This window comes from Thamnophis elegans, chromosome 1 (genome assembly GCF_009769535.1).
Source record: "Thamnophis elegans isolate rThaEle1 chromosome 1, rThaEle1.pri, whole genome shotgun sequence".
NCBI lineage: Eukaryota > Metazoa > Chordata > Lepidosauria > Squamata > Colubridae > Thamnophis > Thamnophis elegans.
Window position 1 is genome coordinate 128,254,986 of NC_045541.1, and position 23,154 is coordinate 128,278,139.

The window sequence follows — 23,154 nt, forward strand, 5'->3', positions numbered from 1 at the left end:
GAAGTCCCAAAATCTTCATGTTGCTAAGTCAATTTTTTATTAAGTAGAAAACTATTTCTTTGTTACTTTCAAATACTAAAAGCTAAAATACAGAACTTTTTTTATAATTTGACATTACTGATTATTATGCTTACTAAAAATGTAAAGAGTCAAAATTTGCAGAAATTTATATGAGCCATTCATTGATAGTCCTTTAAATCTCAGTTTTACTGGTTACATTAACACATAGCCGCTAACAATGGAGGTTTCTGCTGATTGTTGAAGATACTTTATGTTTCAAAATAACCAACGATCTAAAAATGTTACTGATACTATTAAACTCAAAGATATTTCATCATTTTATGATTGAATATAATGAGACAACTGCACAGAAAACCCAACAGAGTGGGGAAAATTTTAGTGACAAGGGTTAACAATATGTTTGTATTACCAAGACATGCAGCAGGCAGGACAGTATACTAAAAGTTGCATATAAATGAAATTAGGAAAAAAAAATTATTCTCCTAGTTTTGTGGGGTAGTTCTTTGTTTTGAACACTGTCAAGCCTATTTTAGATTTTTGTCTTTCCTTCCTTCCTTAAAAGTGTCATCAGTTTCTAGCAGTTGTAGTTAGAAATAGCTTAGGAGCCACAAATATTGATTCAGATTGACATAAAGCTTTGAGGCTTGGGGATTGCCCACTTCATTAAACTGCCTCTTTTGTAATTGTCCAGAGTAAACAGGCCAAAAGCTTTTATGTGCTAATCTGTTTTTATAGAGGTACTAAAAGATGATGACGCAGCATTAAAAGGACCTCTCATTTTTTAGCTAAAGAAAAATGTTATTTTTCTATCCTGGTAGAAATAACTTTTGACCATATGTAGGTTTTGCTTACTTTGTAATTGTGTAGACATCACTATGGAAGTGAGACTCTATTTTTTGCTACCTATTAGAGTAATCTGCATTTGTGATCAGGTGGATATATACGCACATGTGCCATTTCCTCTGAAGTCACAATGACTCATTAAAAAACACCTGTCATTCCCTACTTTAATCAATCATTCTTTATGATTATATTGGAAATTAGAGTGCAATTTAGTATAAATGAATTACTGGTAGGACTCTCTGTTTTGATAAAGATTATGATATAAATGTTATTAAGATACGTTTACAATCAAAATTAAATTTATGGCTAATAGATTTGTGAGGTGGAAATATCACAAAGAAAAAAAGCAAAGCTTCTGTTTTGAGAGAACACTATTCATACAGGTAGTCCTTGATTTATGACCACAATTGGGATGGGATAACGTTCAATGTACTTCCCAGTATATTAGCTGAGTCAACACACCATGTTACAAAGTAGTCCTTGACTTATGACAAGTAGCTTAGTTACAACTAAGTTGTAATACCCCCTCAAAAGCTACTTACAATCTGGTTTTGAAGTTCTGATGTTTGCCCCCTCCCACACCCAAATACACACACAATTATTTTATTGCACTTTAGGATACTCAGCAACTGCCTCACATTCACAGCAGTCAAATAACTGGCGTTTGCTTCCAGTTTCTGGCAAAACCCACCATATAGCAAATGAGTTTGCTTAACAACCACAGGGCTAACAATCCACACCTTTGGATTAAAGATGAGGTATTTGGCCTAGAGGGACGCGGTGGCTCAGTAGCTAAATCACTGAGCTTGTCGATCAGAAGGTCAGCAGTTCAGCGGTTTGAATCCCTAGTGCCATGTAACGAAGTGAGCTCCTGTTACTTGTCCCAGCTTCAGCCAACCTAGCAGTTTGAAAGCACGTAAAAAATGAAAGTAGAAAAATAGGGACTACCTTGGTGGGAAGATAACAGTGTTCCGTGCACCTTCGCTGTTTATTCATGCCCACCACATGACCACAGAGAACGTCTTTGGCTTTGAAACAGAGATGAGCACCGACCCCTAAAGTTGGGAACGACTAGCACACAAGTACGGGGGAACCTTGACCTTATCTGGCCTAGTGATCATGTAGAAATCTTGTAACATCTGGATTTGCCTCCCTGTGATATCATGGCCAGGTCTGCTACTTTATACAGAGTTTCTGGCAATACAAAAAATGCAAAAAGTCATTTCTAATGCAAGAAAAGTTTCCTACAATAATAAATCTGCTTGTTACAGATTTCAGTCCAGCAGAGAATTAGCACAATTTGAATTCTGTTTTGTCTGGTCAGACTGGTTCTTGACTTATCCATCCAAAATGCAGAGGAAAGTGTAGAGTGAATCATCGATTTTATTCATAAATAAATTACACAATTTTTGGTGGGAGGAGCGGTGCCTGGCAACTGGAAAATTTCACTGTATCAGGTTTTAAATGTTACCAAGAATTATGCTAGTGCTCAGAAGGAGAAAAATGTTTCCTCCCATGAGGGTCTTGATCAGTGCCTAAAATGGCAATTGAACCTGCCTAAAGAGTTCAGTAATCAGTATATTGCTACAGTACTGAAAAACTCCTGGTTTTTAGAGGCATTGTAATTTAGATTTTTGAACTGTATGTACAACAAATTCATAAACATTCAATATTGACTAAAGAATAACTTGTATGTATGTATAGATGCATTTATGTATACATGTATGTATGATGTATGCCATGAATGCCTAATATACTAATGTCATATTGTAAAGAATGTACATGTGAATAATTAGATTATAATCCAATTATAATACATTGAATTAAAAAGTTCCCCAACAAGATAAGTTCCTGATAATGGAACAAATCTTTTGTGTCAACTGTATTTGAACTTCTTTGTAATGTGTTTATGTTTGGTTGTATTAGATACAACATCCCACACCTTGACTTGCCACTTACATTTCCATCTGGAAAAAAGCCAAGTTAGGGAGTTTGTGGAACTACTAGGAATGAATGGATGCAATTAGTACATCGTCTTTTTATTTGAATTTGAAAAGGGTGCGTGCTTTCCACCAATACTTAGATTGAGGGGACTTTCCCAGAGAGATATAAGTATTTAACCCTATGTAAATAAACCTAAGAGCTGATAGCCAATCAAGAGTCCCTGTGACATAGGGCATTCAAAAATGCTTACAATTCTTCTTGTAGATTTAGAAAGCGTGGTAATATAAGCATCATCACCTCAATCTTCAACTTTTGTCCAGTAATCTGTTCTTATTAGAACAGTTAAGTAACTTTAGTCCTGCTTAAGTTTTCCATTTATTGCTCATGAGGACACACCTATAGTTTCATTGTTCTGATTCATCCTGAATGCAGCCCTTAGAATTCTTCAGTTCTTTCCAGCATTGTTTGAAATTCTGGGTGTAGGCATTACTCGGCTCTCTCTTTGTTGCTTATAGCTACTGGTTTGCTGCCTTACCTCAACTCTCTAGACCAGTGTTTCTCAACCTTGGCAACTTGAAGATGTCTGGACTTCAACTCCCAGAATTCCCCAGCCAACATTTGTCCAGACATCTTCAAGTTTCCAAGGTTGAGAAACACTGGTCATAAATTAACTGGAGTTTCCTTGTTTTTTTCCAGATATTTTTTATGATTCTTATCTTGTTCTATGTTCTAATCTATTTAAGTTCTACTCTGGCACATGACCATATGCATGTGTTACATCTCCTTCATTACAGTTTCTTAATGTAAAGTATTACAGTAATATTTTCTTGTTATTTAAAGGATGAAAATCTGAGCTACTTAATCTCCATTTAACTAAATTAAACAGTTGTACATCCATAGATGTCATGTATAAACTTTCCATTGGCATAAAGATAGCTTGTTTCATCTGCTTCTAGTACATATAGAGACTTTTATTACACATTTTCCTCTGATCTCTACTGAGACCTGTTGATAAACAGTTTAAAGCTTGGACCCTGAGACCTCATTGCTGACCTCACCATATACTATACAATACAATACAATAGCAGAGTTGGAAGGGACCTTGGAGGTCTTCTAGTCCAACCCTCTGCCTAGGCAGGAAACCCTATACTGTTTCAGACAGATGGCTATCCAACATCTTCTTAAAGACTTCCAGTGTTGGGGCATTCGCAACTTCTGGAGGCAAGCTATTCCACTGATCAATTGTTCAGACTGTCAGGAAATTTCTCCTCAGTTCTAAGTTGCTTCTCTCCTTGATTAGTTTCCACCCATTGCTTCTTGTTCTACCCTCAGGTGCCTTGGAAAATAGTTTGACTCCCTCTTCTTTGTGGCAACCCCCGAGATATTGGAACACTGCTATCATGTCTCCCCATGTCCTTCTTTTCATTAAACTAGACATACCCAGTTCCTGCAACCGTTCCTCATATGTTTTAGCCTCTAATCCCCTAATCATCTTTGTTGCGCTTCTCTGCACTCTTTCTAGATATTCTAAATATTCTAGAGTATATTTAGTATCATCTTATACTATTGATGTAAGTTCAAAATTCTATTGTGTATCGGATACTATTGAATTTACTGCTCTATTCACTCATCTCAGTTACTATTTTTCTCATCACACTAAGGAAATTGCTTTTAATAATAATTAATTATCACTTTGCAGGGATTTATTGGTGACAGAAGTATAGTGACAATTCAGCAAATCATTAATTTGCTTATTTCCCTTCTCTCTCCTCACCATTGGATTGTTAAAATCAAACACTATTTTAATGAAAAGTAATTACAATCTGAGTAATTTGAGTTTTTCTTAGGAAAAAAACCTGCTTCTGAAAGGTAGGTCAAATGTCTACCCCTCCGCCTTCTTTTTCACTTACACGTGCTACCTTAGTACAAATGACCTTTTAATGTATTAATGTTAACTCACCAATTCTTAAATCTGTTAGCAATTTAAAAAAAATACTAAAATTAATTTATGGATCCTGGGTATGGTGTATGTAAGTGTACATCTAAGTCTGAAGGAAGCTTGATTTTGAATAACAGTTATTTGATGAAAAAAACAGCAGAAAATGTCTATTATAAGCTACCAGGGATCTCTAGTTGGTTACTATGGAAAATGGGATATTAAATTGGATTGTAAATAAAGGGAGTGTGATGAGTTTCAATAGGTTGCTTTCAATAGAATGAATTTGCTTCAGTGTAAACAAGTGGTGCATATTGGCACCCAGAAATCTGAGTTGTCCATTAATGGGATCTAAGCTGATCAGAAAAGTGGTCTGGAAGTTACGCTAGACAGCTCAATGAAAATGTCAACTCAGTGTGCAGCTGCTGTAAAGAAGAAAAATGTGATGTTTGGAATCATTATTAAGTGAATAGAAAAAAAGAACTGACAATATAATAATATCTTTATACAACAAATCTATGATAAAACCATGTTTAAAGCATTGTGTTTAGTTCTCATCATATCTTAAAAATATTATATAATTTTTAAAAATGCAGAAAAGTGATTGATATTGGCTAGAGCAGCTCCTTTATGGGGAAAACTATATTATTTTATGCTTTTCAGTTTTGAATAAGGATAATTCAAAAGATAGTTATGATAGACTGTGGAAGGAACTAAACTAAAACCTAACACCAAATTCAACAACAGAGTTTAAGAAAACCTGACCATAAGCCAGCTATCATCCTTGGGACAACAGAAAATTTTAACCTTAAAAATTACAAACAAATATATCTCTGGATATATTTCCAAAAAGTTGATTAGGTGGTTTATTGAAAGAAAGAAAATGCCATAAACTCAGGGTTTCAGCTGTATGTTGTGACTCTTGGGGAGTGGGATGCAGATTTTGGGGTGGTTCTGCATGGATTTGTTAGACCAGTGGTCCCCAACCTTTCCAGCTTGGTGGCCCGGCCCAGTGCAGGTGTGTGTGAGTGGTAGGCGCAGGTGCACAAAGCTCAATGCGTGTGAGTGACAGATGTGCACGCTTTTCACTTCCACAAATGGAACTTTGCACATAAGCAGAGAGTGCTTGTGAAGCTTCTCTTGCACAAATGGTAGCCACTTTTGTGCCCATGCGCAAAGCTCCACTTGCACAAGGAGGGGGAGCTTAGGCAGAGGGCACTTGTGCTCATGCATGAAGCTCTGCTCATATGAGCAGAGGGCAGTGCGGTCAAAGCTCCATTTGCATGAATGGAGCTTCGTGAGCACAAGTACCCTCCACTCACACAAGTATCGCTTCACGCACATGTGCATGCCCATCTCTCCGGTAGCCCGGTTTCGAATAGGCCCATGATGGCGAACCTATAACATGCGTGCCACAGGTGGCACATGGTTCCATATTTGGTAGCACACCAGCTGTCAACTCTGGCGTGCCTGCTAGCTGATTTTTCGCCCTTCTGGGGGGCCAGGGGCGGCCGTCTTCATTCATCCCAGGCTTCAGAAAAGCCTCCATAGGCTGTGGGGGGAATGGCTCCAACAGCCCAAACGGAAGTTTGGGAACGATCTGTTTCCGGCTTCCAGAGGGCCTCCAGGAGGCTGGGTGAGGCCATTTTTGCCCTCCCCAGGTGTCAGGAAAGCCTCCGGAGCCTAGGAAAGGGGTTATGCGTGCATGCGTGGGGAGGTCACTCACACATGCGCAGGTGAGTGGGCAAGCGCAGGTGCACAATAGCGGACGCACACAATTTTGGCACCCCAGAAGAAAGAGGTTCACCATCACTGAAATAGGCCATAGCTCGGTAGTGGGCCACAGCCCGGGAGTTGGGCACCCCTGTGGATAACCTACAAGCACAGTAGGGAATGAGTTATTACAAAGTTCTGGCTTTGTTAAACTTGATAGGTTGCATATGCAAAGATAGATCACAGGTCAGAAATCACCTCCATTCTACCAGAACCAGTTAGGGAATTGTACAGATTCATTTGTCACTTTAGGAGGTCAGAAATCTGCAAAATATGAAAATCCTAACTGTAAGCTAATTAGTGCTCCAATGGTGAATACAAAAGTCATCATTCAATCAGAACTCTTCTCCCTTTAGATATAGCTGCTGCTGGAGTAACAAAAAACCCCATTGTCTCCACTCTACAGAGAAATAAGACAATTGCTAGAATTCCCTTTGATGTTTTCAGTATGTGCTGAACCCATTTTTGGGCTACTTTCTTAGAAGAACTAAATTATTAGTATAGGAGAAATTTGCCTTGGGTTATGGACCTAGGAAATAAATAAATATGCAACTTGATTTTATATGATTAGTCCAGACAAATCAGTCATCATATTGTATGTAATTTTTGAAAGTGATATGGAAGGCATTCAGTGCCATTGTAACTTTGACTGGTCACTAAATGAACTGTTGCAAGTCAAGGACTACCTGTACTTTAAAATATTTGGACTTCCAGGATACCCCCCAGCCAGCACGTCCACTCATACTGGCTGGAGAATTCTGAAAGTCCACATATCCTAACGTTCCCAAGGTTGAGAGACGGTATGCTAGACTTACAGTATGCTAAGTCCTACATTTTTCTTCCATAATCATGGCCTGTAATTCTTCCTGCCTGTAAGGTGTGTGAAGTTTCTTTCACCTTTTCCTCCTGTATGTTTGTTTGGACAATTGATTTTTCCTTCTATATTGCAGTGGTTTTTAAACTGTTGGACCCAATTACCCTTTTTCTCAGTTTTAATGTCATTACCCCCACAAAACCCCAGGCCAAGTTGTTTTACACAAACTGGGCAGTAGCAGAACCAAATCGAACCTTTGACTAACAAACAAATACAAATCGGTCCATTATCTCCAGGATATGCCTAAATTAAGAATCATGGCTATAGAAGAAGAGGCTATAACTTGGCTGCCCAGGCTGCACACTTGAATATAACAGTAAAACCTGATTCCATAAATTTCATTAGATGTGAATCAATTGATGGCATATTTTAACTAGCTTGTATATCAGTATCAACATTTTTCTTTAATTTTTTTTAAAATCAGCACTACATATTATATTACTGATATTTTATCCTAAATATTTGTGACAAATACTTATTGCTTTTGTAAGTTTGTACATTTTGTATAACTTGTTTATAGAAAATATTTCATGCATCAGTCACATTTCTAATTTAGTAATATTTATTTATTGGATTTATGTGCTGCCTGTCTTGTTTAGAGGCTATTCTACATAATTCTAATACAGGAGATTACTATAATATAGATTACATGCTATTTTTCTTTTAAAATCTGGTTTTAGGAATTAGAACGTTTTCAAACATTTGTGAACAAACATCCCCCTTTTGATGTTGTGATCGATGGCCTCAATGTTGCCAAGACAACTCTTCTAAGTCCTTCATCTAAAACTGTAAGTACTGTTTTGTGTTAAGAAATTGTATGTGTTTTTGTTTTAAATGTCTACATCTATATTTCATTTTCTAAACTAGAAATTAGGTAAAGCAAAGAGAAAAGAGAATCTCCTTTAGGTGGATTCCCTCCCCCCCCCCCCCAACTCGGGAATGTTTTTTGTCATAACCTGCTTGGGAACTTTTAATAATGGCTGGTGATATTTTATGCTCAGTTTTGCATATGTTAGAAGGAGGTTTAAGGTGTTTAAACCATTCTCTCTCCAACATGAGGCGATCACCTCAGTCTTTTGGGAGGGATTCAGGATTTTTAAAGATTTTTTGAAAAAGTCTTAAATCAGCCATTTCATCTCACATGATTGTATTATTGATTGGATTATGAGGTTGCCAACCTTCAGACAGATTCTGGCAGCTTGCAATGTTTAAAATAATACATAATTTGAATAACATCATGACTGTTCCAGACAACTCACATAAATAACTTCCAGAAAAAATTGCCAGGCACTCCACAAGCATGTTCACCCAAGCTTGGGAAGAGATTTTTGGAAGATTTGAAATGTGGAAATTACCTGAAAATGGGCCGTGCAGAGGCCAAAAACGGGATGCGCAGAGCAGTGGTGGGTTGCAAATATTTTTACTACCGGTTCGGGCGCATGCGTGCGCACAATGCTTCTACGCATGGGCAGAAGCGGGCAGGTGGGCAGGGCCTCCCACCACCACTACTACTGGTTCAGCTGAACCGGGTGCAACCCACCACTGGCGCAGAGGCCAAAAACAGTCAAAGGGGGGTGGGCCTTCGACAATATTTGCTCCGTAAGATGCCCAGGCATTCCAACCCACTTTGGGGAGAGAAAAAAGTGTGTCTTATGGAGGAATAAATACAGTATATGTGTCTCGGGGGGTTGTTGTTACAAAGACAGTTGCCACAACAGAGATGACATGCTTCTTCCTTCCTGAAAGATGGCAATATTTGGCTAAAGGTACCCAGAGCATATCAATTCAGCCTGATTGAGGCAGACAGGTAGAAGCAATTAGAGAAAAGCTGTCCCTCAAATAATCAGATGCTAAGCTACGAAAAGCTGTTTATATGACTTGAGGCTTGCAAAGCAATAACGACACATGGGTGTAAATGAAGTGCACATTACTACTCCATGCATTTTGAACCGCCTCTAGCTTCCAGATGTACAACACATTGCAGTAGTCCAACCATGAGGTGATTAACGCATGATTAACCATCTGAAGGACTTAAGAAAATAGTGCAACTGTTGCACATGGCGGCCCGATGCAAAGTTGCTGTTTGAACAGTAGCTGAGTCCAGGAGGACCTCAAATTGCACACTGGTTGTGATTGGGGAATTGGTCAGCTTAGGGTTGATATGTATCCTCAGCATTTGGCTAATACTAGGCCCTGAACTGACAGATTATTTCATCCAGCAGTTCCATATAGCTGTTATACCAAAAGGTCAAGAATGTTGAATCTGTGGCACATCACATGTGAAGGGCTGTGGTCATTACTTCTCCCTGTCAATGTTGATTAAAAATGACCATTGAAGGAAATGAATAGCATGGCCCCCACTATTCCCAACCCTTGCATCTTAGAAGGATATGGATGGTAATATAGAAGGTTATTGAGGGTTGCCGAAAGATGGGAGCACAAAAATGAACACATCACTCTCATCCTGGTTCTGCCAAAGGTTATCGGCAAGCATGACTCAATAATCTCTCACTACTGTACTAATCCTGGCCTGAAATCCAACTGAAACAGGTCTAGATAATAGACTTCCTGTAAGACCCTATGCAACTGCTATGTGACTTTTTTTCTCAATAATCTTCCCCGTAAAGGGAAAGTTAGAGATGGGACAATAACTGCCAAGAATGGAAATGTTCAGTGATGGTCTCTTGAGAAAGAGGCATGCCATTGTCTGCTTCAAAGCTGGAGCGAAAACCCCTTCTCTCAGAGTTGCTGACACTGTTACAAGGATCTAACCATCTAAGTCTAAGCTATCTTGACAATCCAGGAGATACCTGGATCTCACAAAATTCAGAGGACCAGTACCAGTTCCTCAAGATTCAAAGAATCAAGCTTATCTAGATAATATCAATAACCCAAAGCAAGTTATCTGGACTTACCCAATTAGAATCCAACTGATAGAATATCAGCAGTTTTGTCCACCATATAGCATGTATACTCACAGTGGCCTTTTAGATGTTCCTGGGGCCTGTTCCTCCCCAGCAAAGTATGGATCACCTTAAATAGGGCTGCTGGTGGAAACAATGTGGCAAAATTATGTTGCCTTATTGCTATGATCAGGCCAAATATGGATTCTTATGTCCAGTATGATTCACTATTTATCTTCCTCCAGTGTCACACTAAGTGTCTTTTCTTGCAATTTATCTTGGTGATGCTAGAGTTTGAGAGATCTAATTGAGAGATAAAGAAATGAGTGCCTGACTTAGATTTATTTTTTAAAAAGAGTAGATGTTTATTGTAAATGCATCTTTTGTACTAAACTTTTTATATTTCCTACCTCCTGTAGTTTAATAACAGTAGTTATTGGATAGAAGAGTGTTCTCATTGGCTTGATATAGTGTTTTACTCTCCATGGTTCTAGAGAGGAGGTTTAATAACATTGCCTCCAATTTGCCTTTGGCCCTGCTAGATGATAACAATTAAGATACTCTTATATGTGTTCTTAAGAGACACGGTGGCTCAGTGGCTAAGACTGAGCTTGTCGATCAGAAGGTCAGCAGTTTGGTGGTTTGAATCCCTAGTGCCGCGTAATGGAGTGAGCTCCTGTTACTTGTCCCAGCTTCCACCAACCTAGCAGTTTGAAAGCATGTAAAAATGCAAGTAGAAAAATAGGGACCACTTTGGTTGGAACCTTTACCTTTTTATATATGCTGTTACACTGTCCTGCATCTCGGGATGGGCTATAAATATAATAAGCAAATTTTCTTTTTCTAATAAGGCCATTATGCATCTCAGTATGTGCTGTGTATACTGCTCTGATAAAGTTTCAGAGTTAAATCCATTTTTTAAAAAATTAGAAAAATATACCAAGCAGCTATTGTCATATTTATCAAGAGAACATTCAAATCCTAATACATGGGCCTTTATTAGAAATGGACAGACCTATCTAAGCAACAGTTCTGTTAACAAGGTGAGTAAATGTTAAACTGCATGTGAAAGGAATATTGGCCGAAAACTTTATAGCAGCCTCACAAGGGACACAAATATGTTGGAGTTGAGACTTCTCACTCTTAGAATGATGCTTTTCTTTCATGTTTTGTGGCACTCTGAATACAGTTGTTTCCCCCATCTTTCTTTTTTCTTTTTGGTTGGGTACTAAAAGTAAAAGCTACTCATGGTCTTCTGTTTATATTATCTACTAATTTTTTTGTTCTAAACATTGATTTATAACCTGTTGTTCAACATCTTCAAAGCAATTTGTGAGTAATACCTACAATCAGAATAAAATTATTCTAATGTTTTTTGAAAGAAAAATCCAACGATTTCAGAGATCCATTGGATAGCTGGATAATGATTCTTTAAGGTACAGAAGAAAACATCTGGCTAAGTAGCTTTCTGGGTAGTATTACACGAGACCTGGGGTGTCAAACTCACGTTATCATGGCGGTGTCACGTGACATATCAGGACTTTCCCCCCTTCACTAAAGGTGTGGCCAGTGCATGACGCATCCGGTCCACGGGCCAGGAGTTTGACAGCCCTGCACTAGACTGTAAGGTAAACGGCTCTTTCAGGTTTGAAAGGTTCAAGAGTTAAATGAAGTTCTGAATTGGTCTTTGCTTGCTTTCCCCCCCTTGCTGTTGGGGGATACAGTTTGGTAATACTTGGTCCTGGCCTTGTTTAGGCTGGTACAGTCAAATCTCTCTACAATTTGAGTTTGTGTCCATCTAATTTCTTGATAGTGATTCCAGATGTGTTTGATCCATTAATCTATTTATTGTGTGATTATATGTACACTATATATTAGTTTCCCTGAAAATAAGACCTGCCCAGATAAAAAGCCCAATCGAGCTTTTGAGCGCATGCGCTAACATAAGCCCTCCCCCGAAACTAAGCCTTCCTCAAAAATATTGCAACACAGTAGCAGCCATGAGGTGACCATGCTTGCTGCCTCCTGCACCTCAAAAATAATAAGACCTCCCCCAAAATAAGGCCAAGCGCTTATTTCAGGGGTCGAAAGAAAATGAGACCCTATTTTATTTTTGGGAAAACACGGTATTTACATGCACATACCCACGCAAACAAAAAGACAGATAGATGATAGATAGATAGATAGATAGATAGATAGATAGATAGATAGATAGATAGATAGATAGATAGATACCCAATTTAGTCTAGAGCCCTGATATTCCTTGGAATTTTCCATCCAGGTACTAATGAGGCTGATACTGTTTATTCCTGAGACTAGACAAGGTTTCAGCCAGATGTTGCCACCACCTTTTGAGACTTAAAGCACATTATTTAAAACCATCACCATGGCTGAGTTAAAGTGCAATCCTCCCCATCCTTGAATTGACAGAAAGCAAGAAATGTGTGTTTCTTGTTGCTGATTCCTCTCCTGCCTCTATTGCATCTGTTGTGACTCTGCTAATTGAGGTTATCCTGATTTTGCAAGCCCAGCATTGGATAAAGTTATTGGCTAATTCCTCTGGCTTTGCTCTCCTCCTCCCGCTCATGACCAGCAGTTGGAAAAACATCCGGCAATCATGAGGCTGCAGCAGGAATGCGGCAGGTCCAGCTGCAGAACTATTTGTGTTTAGGTTTCTTCCTGTTTCCTTTCTCCTACAGATCCCATTGTATTGCAAACTGGGCCCCCCAAAAATAAATAAAAAAGAACCCAACACACAAAATAGATTGATGATGCAAAAGACATTTTAGCTTGAGATTCTGTTGCATAAATGTGAGGTGCATGGGTTACTGTTTCATATTTTCAACCTTCTAAACCAACAGAGGCCATAAATTAAACCAATTATAATACTGCTGCTTAAGCAGTGTAACCCTATTGTGCAATGCTGAGAGTTTATCAGCATTGTGCTGTCATATCCAGTTTTTTTTAGGAAAACAACAGCAGAATGATGACAAATGGGCAGGGAGCAGAGGGGAGGAAGCATGACCCTATCAATCTGGCATGGTCAGGACATTTTGTTCTGCTCTTTGGATCAAACCCACTATGGGTTAACCTGACTAAAAATAACAAATTTTACCAATCTTGCAATTTCATTCATGCTTAATGGGGAAATCACTACATTAACACTGGTATGTACTACCGGTAAGGACAGTACACTACATTAACACTGGTATCCTTACTACTGGTAAGGATCAAGGCTATTTTACGCATAGGCTCAGGACGTGATTGAAACTTCATATGGGAATACGAGAGGAAAAGAATGTTGCCAGATCACATTTGTACCCTGGTAGCTGCACATAGAGGAAAGGTGTGTATTCAGTGTGCAACTGAAATTATCAGTACGTAAGTGACAAAATAAAATGTTTTTCACTTATTCAAAAGGATTTTGTTTCATTTTTACATAATGACACTTATGTAGTTTCTTAACTTTACTTAGATAAAACCTATCCCTCTACTGCTCAACCTCTTCATATATGTCATTCTCATAATTCTATACATGATAGGTTTAGAAAAATTGTTCAGGTACACCTCACTTTATGACTGCCTTGTTTAGCAACCATTCAAAGTTAGTGGTGCTGAAAAAATAACTTTATGACCAGTCCTTGCACTTATGACCATTACTGCATCCCCATGAGGAACATATAAAGAATCTGGCCATGTTTAACCTAGAGTAAAGGGAACTATGATAGTAGTCTTTATGGAGCAGTGCTTAAAGTTTGTAAACCCTTTTAAATGTTTAGTATTTCTGCATGAGTATGAATTAAAGTGTGATGTGTTCTCCACACAAGTCCTAAATAGCAATAGCACTTAGACTTGTTTACCGCTTCACAGTGTTTTACAGACCTCTGTAAGTGGACTACAGAGTCAACATATTACCCTCAACAATAGGTCCTCATTTACCGACTTCATTTTACCGACCTCAGAAGAATGGAAGGCTGAGTCAACCTTGAGCCTGTTGAAATTTGAACTGTCAAATTGCTGGCAGTCAGCAAAAGTAGACTGCAATACTGCATTCTAACCACTGCACTAGCACAGCTCTAAAACTAGAGATTTGGCTTAGATAATGAATATCTAGTATTCTGTTTTTAATTTTCAACACTGGAGGTGTATTTTGATCTTAAGGGCATGAAAAGAACAGTCAGGGTTTGTTTTTTTTTAACTTGGAAAAATGGGAGGAAACTGTATAGATTTTAAATCCCGAATCAGACAAATACATGATCCTTGATTTCTATCTTCAAAAGACCAATTTAGCTGCATCATGGCACTGATTTCCTGCTCATAGTAGAAACTTAAGCAAGTTACTGAATTGGTAAGGCTTGGACTCTATCTAATTCCCAAAAAATACTATTTTGGATTTGTGGGGTTTCTTTGAGCTTATATAGAAATGGCTTGGGTAATCTGCCATATTGTTGGAAGTGCAGTGAGATTAATACGTAATTAATGTCACAGGCTTGGTCTGTTATTGTTTCTTTTTTGAAGCATTGTCAGTTGTGACATAAAATATTCTCATATTTTTTGAAGTATATTCCTGTTGGATGGAAACTGAAGTCTGGACAATGAAAATGGATTGTCTGATAATTAAAAGGCTTTATTTTCAACACTGGAAGGCTAAATGAATGGCTCCAATAATGGGTCCAAGACATAAATTAGTTATGGATGATGGTAATGAAATTTCCAAAAATGAAAACATTATTGAAATGCTAATGTAGAGTTTTTGAATATGTACACATATCCATGAGTGTATGTTTGCATGCTTTTGCCTTTTTTCTTAATAACTTCAACTTTTCTTTCTTTCTTTTTGGTATGCAATTAATAAAAGCAATGTAAACAATTTACAAAATATAAATATCTTGGGGACAGTTGAGATTTTTTTACTGAGCCTAATGAAAAGTCTGCCAATGTAGCAGTAGCTGACTGAGAAGAGGAGATTAAAGAAAAGAAGGCATTTTTTTCTCCCTCAGATAAACTGAAATGTCTTCCTTGTGGTTTCACAGACTGGTAGTCAAGAAAAATGGCAGCTCTTTGCTGGGGAACAAAAGATAGGGTGAACTGGAAAAATACATTTTGTCACTCCATTCTGCTGCTGACACAGGTGGTTTTTGAGGTAGACAGAATATGTTTGAGGTACAAAGGACCGTGGAGGTTTTAAAGAAGAAATTGGACAATCATTTGTCTGAAATGGTGCAGGATTTCCTGCTTGAGCAGAGGGTTGGACTCAGTGGTGGGTTTCAATTTATTTTACTACTGGTTTGCTCGTGTGCGCACTCACATGACCCTTCTGCGCATGCGCAGAAGCGGGTGAGTTGGCGGAGCCTCCTGCCACCGCCATTACCAGTTTGCCCGATCCAGGGCGAACCGGCAGAAACCCACCTCTGGTTAGACTAGAAGACTTCCAAAGTCTCTTCTAGCTGTGTTATTCTGTTGTTCTATTAAGTGAACAGTGGGGAATAGAACTACTTCAGTTTCTTGCTCCCTTCCTAGGTGGGCTCTGATACCAGGAATGAGTTCAGGTGCAAGAAAAGTGACAGGCAGAAGCTGCAGAGGCTTGCATCTACGTCAGTGTTTTTCAACCTTTTTTGTGCAAAGGCACACTTTTTTCATGAAAAAAATCACGAGGCACACCACCATTAGAAAATGTTAAAAAAAATTAACTCTGTGCCTATATTGACTATATATAAAGTGTTTTTCCCACGGCACACCTTACACTATGTCACGGCACACTAGTGTGCCGCGGCACAGTGGTTGAAAAACACTGATCTACGTGATAAAAAACAGAATACACTAAATATATGAAGCGGGATAGCTGACATAGGGTGCCAGTTAGGGAGAACTCATTCACTTAGTCTCAGAAGTTTTCATAAATAACACTTTCATATAAGGAAGCAGATGCTGTTCTGTGCCTTTTTGCAATGTTGGAAAGATTCTTCTAAATTCTTAGGACAAACTCAATTGCTCAATGTTTAGTTGGCTGCTACAGCAACCAAACTATGTTCTCACTTGTACAAAGCGAGTTTCTTCCTGGTTTGTTGAGGGAATTTAAAAAATGACTCATGCGATGCAAAAAAAAGTCTCTCTTTTCCTTCTTAGATGAGGCATTTTCTTCTATATCTTTTGCAAATTAACCTTTAGCTCAGCAAGTTGGGAATTTCCTTCTATTTTCTATCATTCCATAATCCTGCAGCAGCCTTTCATTAACCATAAAACATATGTGGGATAATCTCTGGAAGGGTTTTAGGAGAAAAAAATAAGTTTGAATGAGGCTACGGAAGAAAGAAAGAGTGGATTCTGATAAATAGGATAGGAATAAGTATCATTTGTGGGCTGAAAGCACATTTGGAGTTTTTTTCCCCATAATGGGCATAGGCAATCATAAAATATCCAGTTCAAAGAAAAGTTTCCTCTCCAGGGTACAGTTTTCTATCCTAGTGGGACCTTTGTGTATTCCTGCAAGGTATTCCCGCAAAGAAATATGGTAGATAGTGCTGATTGTGGTGATTCTCAGTCATCCAGGTCATGGTGGTCCAAACGGTGCTTTTTGAAAAAGCACTTGGGGGTAGACAGTACTGTTGCTTTGCAGCATGCCAACTTTATATTTACATTTTTAATTAAAATAGTATTTTAAGATAAGTTTCTGGGCAATGTTTCCTTTGGTTTTGTGTTGATTTAGCATTCTTGAATTGTCCTTTATTCAAGGAGAAAATCTGTAAATTTGGGAAACCTTTAATTACTTCTGAAAATTAACAGAAAGCATGATATTTATATAGAAAGGCCATAGTTATTTAATGTATAAATATAAACCTTGTCTTCACTTCTTGGGGAAAATTCCATATGTATGAAACTCTGGATAAATTGTACAGATTTAATATTGAGTACAAACTTTGTATGAAGCTTCTACCTTGTCCAGAGTACATTATGGTGTATTAGCATAAATAATTGTTTAATATGGATTGCTTATTTGAGTTAGCTTTTTTTGGTATAATATCAAGTATTTAGGACAGGAAGTCTCTTTCTAATTTGGAAAATTGAGTTTATATTTTCTTTTACATTAGTAGTTCTATATGATTGAAAGCATGATTAAAGTATTTATGTATTGAAAATCCTCAGAAATTGTCTTTGTTATTGTCATTAGAGTAGTTGTAGCACCAACATTCGCATAGCAACCCATTACCTTGTGTTTAAAGAGTGCTTTGGAGACAAAACCAGGAAATAAGTTGAAAAATGTGGTTTCTCAAATGTGGTTATAACTCAACTTTAAAAAATGTTGATGGATATAATTTTAGTCTAGTTTCCTACTCATGCATTGGGCACATTAATTGAGTAGCCTTTACATGTTCAGTAGGTGGCGGCACCTAGCCACTTTTAGTTGATTTTAGAAAAGATGAATTGGTCTGTACTAGGAAATCCCAGTACTGTGGATTAAAAAACTGGGGGTGGAGGAAGGTTATTGTAAATAACTTCTGCATTGATGCTATGAAAACCATATAAGAGTGTCCATATAGATTCCAAAAGTCATTACGTGTAGTGCTCAGATTACTATGACAATTGGGACCAGAAGTGCCATTACTAAGTGATGCAAGTTTAAAGTGCAACATCTCATGACCCACATCACTTAGCAACAATAATCCTGGCAATAATAAGAGCCGAGGTAGCGCAATGATTAGAGTGCAGTACTGCAGCCACTTCAGCTGACTGCTAAGCTGAAGTTCGGCTCAAAGGTTGACTCAGCCTTCCATCCTTCCGAGGTGGGTAAAATGAGGACCCAGACTGTGGGGGCGATATGCTGACTCTATAAACCGCTTAGAGAGGGCTGAAAGCCCTATGAAGCGGTATATAAGTCCAACTGCTATTACTATTGCTAATAAACCTTTTGGATTCAGAGATATTTCCTCCTTTTTCCATACCTGTTCCCATCCTCTATGTAGTAACACTGCTTCATTAACTTACCTGAAACTCTTTGTTAAGTTTCTTCTCAAAAGTTTTGTCTTTCTTGGCCATGACTTCATTTCTCTTGGCAATTTCTAATTTGTTCTGACATCCAGTTTGTTTCCTCTTTCTTGTGTTCAAGATGATTAGTCTTAATCAGATATGAAAAAGTATTAAATTACTATATTTATTTCAAAGGATGACTAATTGTTTCCCCAATCATTTATCTTTAGAATAGAAGGATCAATAGATTTACTAAAAATATGGAGCAAAACCTTTTTTCGATAATCTTTCCTTTTAAGGTCAGGGGTCATATGCAGAGTCAAGTTCTTTTTTGAGGAGCTATGGCGGGTATTCAAGTGAACTGATTTTTTACTTACATAGGGGTGGGATTCAGCTGGTTTGGACCGGTTTGGGCGAACCAGATGCTAGTTTTATATCTGGGTTGCTGAACCAAGAGTTGCAAGAAGTGGCTGGCCCCGCTTATCCCGCCCCTCCTCTCCCAGGAGACTCCACGCCAGGGGTGAAATTTGACCGGTTCAATCTGGTTCGGGCGAACCGGTAATGGTAGCGGCTGGAGGCTCCAGCCACCCAGACATCATCATATCCTGTTTTTGACGCTCTGCGCATGCGCAGAAGGTCCTGCATGCACTCACATTGCATACCGGTAGCAAGGGTAAATTGATTTCACCCCTGATCCCTGTAGCCCGTTTTGGATACCAGGTAAGTGCAGGGCCTGCACAGAGGCTCTGGGAGGGTGAAAAAGGGCCTCCTGGAACTTCCGGAAGTCCAAAAATGGGCCCATTTCCAGCCTCCATAGGGCTAAAGGAGGCCTTTTTTGCCCTCCCGGAGGCTCAAAAAAAACCTCCGGAGCCCTTGGAGGGTGAAAATGCCCCCCCCCCACTGTGATGCAGGAGACCGAGTAGGCCACACCCACCATAGCCACACCCACTCAGCGACCAGGCAAAGAAATGGTTGCTATAATTTTTGAATTCCACCCCTGTACTTATAATATTTATTTAGACTGGTATGCTTTGAGATGGAAATGTTACTGAGTTCATTCTGCATATCTACATTCTTTCATATGTAAGCAATGCTCTCTTCTTAACAGTTACAGGTTTCGACATCCTCCTCCTTCTTCCCTTTGATTCCTAGCAGTAAAATGTCACATAATTGATTGCTGCAAGACTTTCTTACTAGCTAAATCTTCCACTGGAAATTTTGTAGTAATTTGGTATTCCTCATCTTTTTCCACTCTGCGTGGTGATTTTCACTTCATCATGTACTTCAGATACTTTGCTAAAATGCAGATTGGTTGCATTTTTTGGTATTCAGAATCAAATTGTGATTTTGTGCTAGTACAAAGCTGATCTTCTTGCATATATTGGCATTTCTACCTCTTACACTTCTTACGTTCCTGGTGATTGGAGTCTTTCTGAACACTATAGAATAAGATGCAGAATATTTTATGAGATATTGCAGGGAATTCTCTATGTATCACCCTAAAGTCTCCTGGGACCAAAAACGGGCCACGGAGGCCACCCCCACATGTGTGTGTGACCCCCCCATACCTCCATGCATGCACACGTCTCCTGCATGCGCCCCATCCTCTGTGCATGCATGGCAGGGATCTGAAAATCAGCTGACCAGCAGATGGCGCGCACACATGTGCGGTGGAGCTGAGCTGAGGCGATGGCTTGCGTCCCTGCAGAGAGGGCTCCGCTGCCACCTGTGGTACATATGCCATAGGTTCGTTATCACGGGCCTAGTCTATGGTATAATAGTGAGGAAACAATATTACTGTTTTTTTTTTATAATTTTATTTTTTATTACATAGACAACATCACATAACAATAGAAAAAAAAAACAATGGGAAAAGGAGAAGAAAAAAAAGGGAAGAAAAAAAACCCATCATCACATACAATATGTCATTTGATCACAGGTGCATTCCTACTACGTTTATACATCCCATATCTCTCTGTTGTATATTTAATAAACACCACAATAAGCTAGGGTTTAAAAAAGGGGGGGGAGACAAAAAAGGCAAAAAAGAAAAGAAAAAACCATCATCACATGCAGCATGTCGTTTGGTTACAGTTGTTTTAACCTCTGCATCTTCAAATAATATTTACCGTCTCAGATATTTCATCTAATATAACTAAAGGCCTTATTTTCATTCTACAATATATATTTAGTTAACATTAGCATTATTTTCCCCCAGAGAGTATACTTCTATTTATTGTTAATCTTGCATTTCATACCTTCAAACAGAGATCTTATTCCTTCATTGTTCAACAAAGCATTGCTGCCTATATATACCAGTTTTCATTTGTTCCCCTATTAGAATTGCTTTATCAGCAGCGACATATCATTATAATGAGTTCTTAACCTTATACATTATATCCCCAGACCTTATGTTAATACTTCATTGTGTCATTATTAGATTATTTCACAGCATAATTATATCATCATTTACTTTTTTCAATTAAGGCATAAGTATATCATTTTTCATTTCCAAAGTTTTTTCCCCCCCCTAGCCACCGATAAAACAAATCCCATATCTTATAAAATTGTTCATCCTCTTGCTCTCTAATTTCAAATGTCAATTTACTCATTTCAGCACAGTCCATTATTTTTCGGATAACTTCTTCCTGTTTTGGTATTGTTTCGTTTTTCCTGTTTTTTTGCAAATACAATTCTGGCTGCTGTTAACACATTTACAATCAGATATTTTAAGTCTTTGTTATAGGTTTCTGGTATGATCCAATAAAAAGACCTCTGGTTTAAAGTCTATTTGTTTGTGTCATTTTCTCCAACCACATGTGGATTTTAGTCCAGTATCTTTTAGCTTCAGTGCAAGTCCACCACATGTGGTAGTATGAGCCAGGTATCTGGTGACATTTCCAACATTTTTCTGATTTATTCTTGAACATTCTTGCGATTCTGGTCCGGGGTAGGTGCCACCTATAAAACATCTTATACAAGTTTTCTCTATATGCAGTAGACATTGTCATTTTATAATTTTGAGACCACAATTTCTGCCAATTCTCTAAATCAATCCCATACCTAAAGTTTTTTCCCCAAGCTATCATAGTTTCTTTAACTTGTTCTTCATGCAATTTAAACTCCAATAAATATCCATATAGTTTTTTAATTACTTTTTCATCAGTACCTGTTAGAATTTTGTCTAACTCAGTCATTTTATTATAAAGACCTTTAGTTTTTCTATCTTCATTATATCTAGATTGTATCTGTACATCTGAATACCAGTTCATTTCCATCCCTTCTTGCTTCAACTCTTGACTAGATTTGAGGCAATATTACTGTTTTACTCTGTTGCATCTGTAAAATGCCAGCCAACCGCACTATTTTAGAGTTGCTGAAATCAGAGATACTTTATTGTGATATTTTTTTGTTCCAATTGCTGCTTTTGTCAATTTTAAATGGGATGGGATTTGGCAATATTGCTGATTTGGCGGCTACTTATATATTCTTATAATTTCATGATTGTGGAACATTAGACCACACATTTAATAAACTAAATGGGAAATTCCCTGGACTCAGAGTTCTTCAGAATAAATATGCATTCACTAATTTCAATTTCCTTCAAATTCAGTGAGGTTTTCCCATTCAATTACATTTTAAAAATAATTTTGACTAAATGTGTAGCATTCTGAGTGTGGGCAACTTAATTTTTCCTAGATGTCACTAGTGAACTGGGTCGTTTCAATGTTCCCTAGCTTGTGAATAAGGCCACTTGCCAAACTTAATTTTCAATAGAATGTTTGCTTTAAGGCATTCTGATGGTGAAATGTTCCCAATTAATGTAATGATAGTTACTTTCATCTTGTGATTTCATTACAGCTGTAAAATGGGCATCTGAGGATATAGCTAGAAGGTATATGTCATTGTTATCACAAATCTCTATTACTCTAATTCAATTGGTAGCTATGTTAAAAGTATTTAATAGTAACAGTAATAGTTAATAATTAACAGTTCACCATATACAATTAACTTTAACACATTTTATTTTTGGTTTGTAGTTTGATTTTACATTATATTCTGGTTCTAATTAACAGTATTTATGTTATACTTGTAAAGTTTTGTGCAAAAATTATTAACGGTATTTTTCAGAGTGTAAGACGCACCTTCCCCCATTAAAAGTGGGTGAAATTTAGGTGCATCTTATAAACAGAATATGGGTGTTTTTGGCCTCCTGAACCCTCCACGTCTTGCTTGTGTATTATGTTTAAAAGTATTTAATAGTAACAGTAATAGTTAATAATAGTTTTGTAATAGTTTTTGCTCTCCCCGGACCCCAGAAGTACTGTGCAGTGCTCCGCACATCCCAATTTTCTGGTTTTCGACTCCCAAACCCTGTCAGTATGTCACATTTTTGCCCTCCCAGGCCCCCAGAAGCACTCTGCAGTGCTCTGCACAGCCCGTTTTTGCCAAAAAGGGCATTTTTGCCAAAAACAGGCCCATTTCTTGACTCCTGATCCTTCTGCATGTTGCGTTTTTGCCTTCCCAGGGCACCAGAAGCACTCTGCAGGCCAGAACTGGTGCATTCATAGTGAAAACGGGCTAGGCAAATCACTGGAGAATGCTTCTTGGGGCCTGGGAGGGCAAAAACGCAATGCGTGGAGGGCTTGGGAGCCTGAAAATGGGCCCATTTGTAGCAAAAATGGGATGTGAGAAACAGTGCAGAGTGCTTCTGGGGGTCTGGAAGGGCAAAAACGTAATGCGTGGAGGGCTTGGGAGCCCAAAAATGGGCCCATTTGTGGCAAAAATGGGATGTGAGGAACAGTGTAGAGTGCTTCTGGGGGACTGGAAGGGTGAAAACTATTTTTTTTCTTGTTTTCCTTCCGTAAATTTAAGCGTGTCTTATAGTCCGGTGC

The 23,154-nt window shown here is 38.2% G+C and overlaps 1 protein-coding gene across 2 annotated transcripts in view; it reads left to right on the forward strand.

Annotated features, from left to right (window-relative positions):
- Positions 1 to 23,154, forward strand: part of PRORP (protein only RNase P catalytic subunit) — a 45,072-nt gene that overhangs the window by 10,435 nt on the left and 11,483 nt on the right. For both annotated transcript variants that reach the window (XM_032230851.1, XM_032230859.1), the window contains exon 5: positions 8,072 to 8,179. In XM_032230851.1, coding sequence (XP_032086742.1) covers positions 8,072 to 8,179 — 108 coding nt within the window. The remainder of the gene's footprint in view (positions 1 to 8,071; positions 8,180 to 23,154) is intronic.